This window comes from Chenopodium quinoa, unplaced genomic scaffold (genome assembly GCF_001683475.1).
Source record: "Chenopodium quinoa cultivar QQ74 unplaced genomic scaffold, ASM168347v1, whole genome shotgun sequence".
Classification (NCBI taxonomy): domain Eukaryota; kingdom Viridiplantae; phylum Streptophyta; class Magnoliopsida; order Caryophyllales; family Amaranthaceae; genus Chenopodium; species Chenopodium quinoa.
In genome coordinates this window covers 494,952-498,122 of record NW_018745251.1, presented here as the reverse complement: position 1 = coordinate 498,122, position 3,171 = coordinate 494,952, and the positions used below count along the sequence as shown (strand labels likewise).

The following is a 3,171-nucleotide window of genomic DNA, read 5'->3' as shown; positions in this document are numbered from 1 at the left end:
TCATTGTTGGGAGCTTAGTCAGATGCTCCTTAATACCCTCAAAAGCTTCTCTTTCTGCGGCTCCCCACTTAAATTCTTTGTTCCCTTTCAAAAACTGGTAAAACGGCAGGCATTGTCTCTTGACTTGCTGATGAACCTGGTTAGTGCGGCCATTCTACCTGTCAATCGCATGATGTCTTTGATACACTTAGGCTCAGGTAGGCTTAGGACTGCCTTAAACTTCTCCGGATTTGTGTCTATTCCTCTTTCACTGATCAGGAAGCCTAAGAACTTTCCTGAACTCACCCCGAAGACACATTTCTTCAGATTGAGTTTGATGTTGTATTTGCTCAGAGTGGCAAATGTTTCTTCTAAATCCATGATATGCCCTGCCTACGTGACTCTCTTTACAATTGAGTCGTCAACATATACTTCCACATTTCTACCCTTCTAGTGCATGAACACTCTATCCATTGTTTTCTGAAAAGTTGGTATTGCATTCTTCAACCCAAAGGGCATAGCTATGTAATTGTACACTCCCCCTTTAGTGATGAATGCGGTTTTCTGCCTATCTGGACTGTGCAGGCTGATTTGATGGTATCCTGAGAAGGCGTCCATGAAGCTCAGCAGGGCGTGCCCACTGGTTGAATCTACAAGCTGATTTATTCGTGGCAGCGGGTAACAGTCCTTCGGGTAGGCTTTGTTGAGGTCGGTGAAATCAACACACATTCTCCACTGACCATTCGCCTTCTTGACCATGACTACGTTGGCTAACCACTCTGGATAATCACAAGGCTCAATGAATCCTGCTTCCAAAAGTTTTTCTACTTCCTCCTGGATGGCCTGGTTTTTCTCCGTAGAGAAGCTTCGTTTCTTCCGCCTTACTGGTTTGATATCTTCTCTCACATTCAGCCGGTGGACCATGACTCCGGGGTCAATTCCAGGCATCTCATATGCTAAAAACGTGAAGATATCTTTGTTCTTCCTCAACAGCTCTATGAGGTGTACCCCTACAACTGGATCAATATCCTTCCCGATTTTCACCATTCTTGATGGGTCGCCCTCGGTGAGCTCAATTGTAACGTGCTCCCCGCTGGGAAGTGGCCTGGCCATCTCCTCTTTTGCAGGCTCAAAACTTTCCATGGCCAACTTTTGCTTATCCTTTTCCCTATGGTATTCTTCACGCTTCCTTTTCCTTTACTTTCTCTCAGGCTGCTCAAGAGATCTTTGCTCTGAGATCGGCTGCTGCCTGATCCTGGCGGGCTGCTTTAAAGCAGTTATGTAGCATTGTTAGGCTGTCTTTTGTCTTCCCCTGAGCTTTGCTGACCGCCCTTCATTAGTTGTGTAGGCCATGGTGAGGTGATAGGTGGAAACCACTCCGCCGATCTTGTGGATGAGCGGCCTTCCCATGATTACATTGTATGGTGAAGGAGAGTCTATCACCAGGAACTCTGCTCGAACATCATGTCTTTTTTACCTTTCCCTTACTCGAACTGGGAGCTCAATTATGCCTTCCGGGGTCAATCCGAATCTGTTGAACCCGGTGACTTCATAACTCACCCTTTTTAGATATTTTCTGTCTAACTTCAACTCTTTGAACGCGCTGATGTATATGATGTTGGCTGAGCTACCCCCGTCTATCAGTATTCGATCCACTTCCCAATTTGGTATTCTCATTGTCACCACCAGCCGGTCATCATGAGGGTAGATTATGCCTTCTTGATCGTATTCATCAAATGTAGCTCGCGGCTGCGGGGGAAGTGGTGGACATCTGCGCTTCTCATTGTAATTTATCTGATGTATCATTGCCCGCAGGTCTGCTCGTGCCTTGTTCAATGTTCCCCCATGCACTGGTCCTCCACTGATCACATACACTCTGCCTTCTGGCTTACTGTCTCTGTCCTTATCTTCAGTGGGACCCGTGTGACCTCCTCTGCAGTCACGACCTGCTCTATCTTCATCCCTTCTTCTTGGAGGATCAACATGCTGCTTGAATTGATTCAGGTATCCTCTCTTGACCAGATCTTCTATGTTATCCTTCAAATGCGTGCACTCGTTAGTGGTATGGCCATGGTCCCTATGGAAGTCACACCACTTGCTGGGATCACGACTCCTATTAACCATTCTCGGGGGTATCTGCCATTTGTCATCAGCTTTATTCACACTAAAGATGTGAGACCTCGAGTGGGTTAGTGGGGTATATTGGTCGAACCTTTCTGGCCTTCCTCCTCTCTTCGGATATGCCCTTCTTACCCCTACAGCTCTGTCCGCCTCTCTTCGACCTTGTTCAGCTCTGCTTGGCTGGTCAGCCCTGGCTATATTTTCTATCCGGGTGACTTCTGCCCGCTTAACTAGGTCGCCTAGCGCCTTCCTGCTAAACATTGCTCTGTCAATTTCATCCGCCTTGAAGAACTCGTGAGCTTTGCCCAGCGCCTTAGCAAGCGTTTTGAGGCTCTTATGCCCCATATACGCTCTGAATGGTGATCCTGGCAGCAAGCCGCTCTGCATGGCCAACAATGCTACCTTCTAGCTCATATTCGGAATGGTTGTTGCCTCCTTATTGAATCTGGTGATGAACTCCCTCAAGGGCTCATCCTTCCCTTGAAGTAGTGACATCAGCTTAGTTGTCATCTTAGTTCGATCTACCAGGGTTATAAAATGCTCCATGAGCATCCTCTTCAGCTGATTGTACGAGTATACGGAACCTTTAGGAATGGCCCCACACCACTCCACGGCTAACCCCTCTAGGGTCGGTGGGAACGCTTTGCACCAAACCGAATCCGTCATGGTATAGAGCACCATGTGGTTCTCAAAGGCTGATATGTGGCTCTTAGGTGTTGTGATTCCATTGTATCTACAGCTCGACATCTTAATTTTCTCCATCGATTCCTCTAGAATCACCCGGCAAAATGGGGAATCATCTAGAACAACCTGGATCCGCGCACACTTGTCTTTGTCCGGACTGGGTCCCCGCTCTGAGGCTGGTGACCTACTGCGGGGAACTCGCCTCTCCGGGCTTATCCCAGTCTGGGCTATTTCCTCCACACTCCATTCTCGGTTCAGATTGCGAGCTTCCAACTCCAATACCTTCTTCCTCAACTGAACGAGCACCTTCTGCTCGGGGGTGAGGATTGAGGTGTTGGCTTCTTTACTACTGGCTCCGCAGCTGCCGCTGTCGGTGATGAGCTCGTC

General features: G+C 48.2%; 1 protein-coding gene across 1 annotated transcript; it reads right to left on the bottom strand.

Moving 5' to 3' along the window:
* Positions 1 to 1,452: 1,452 nt before the first annotated feature.
* LOC110711319 lies at positions 1,453 to 2,445 on the bottom strand. The gene has a single exon (XM_021889698.1). It carries the CDS (start codon positions 2,443 to 2,445, stop codon positions 1,453 to 1,455), a length of 993 nt encoding a protein of 330 aa, XP_021745390.1.
* Positions 2,446 to 3,171: the final 726 nt, after the last annotated feature.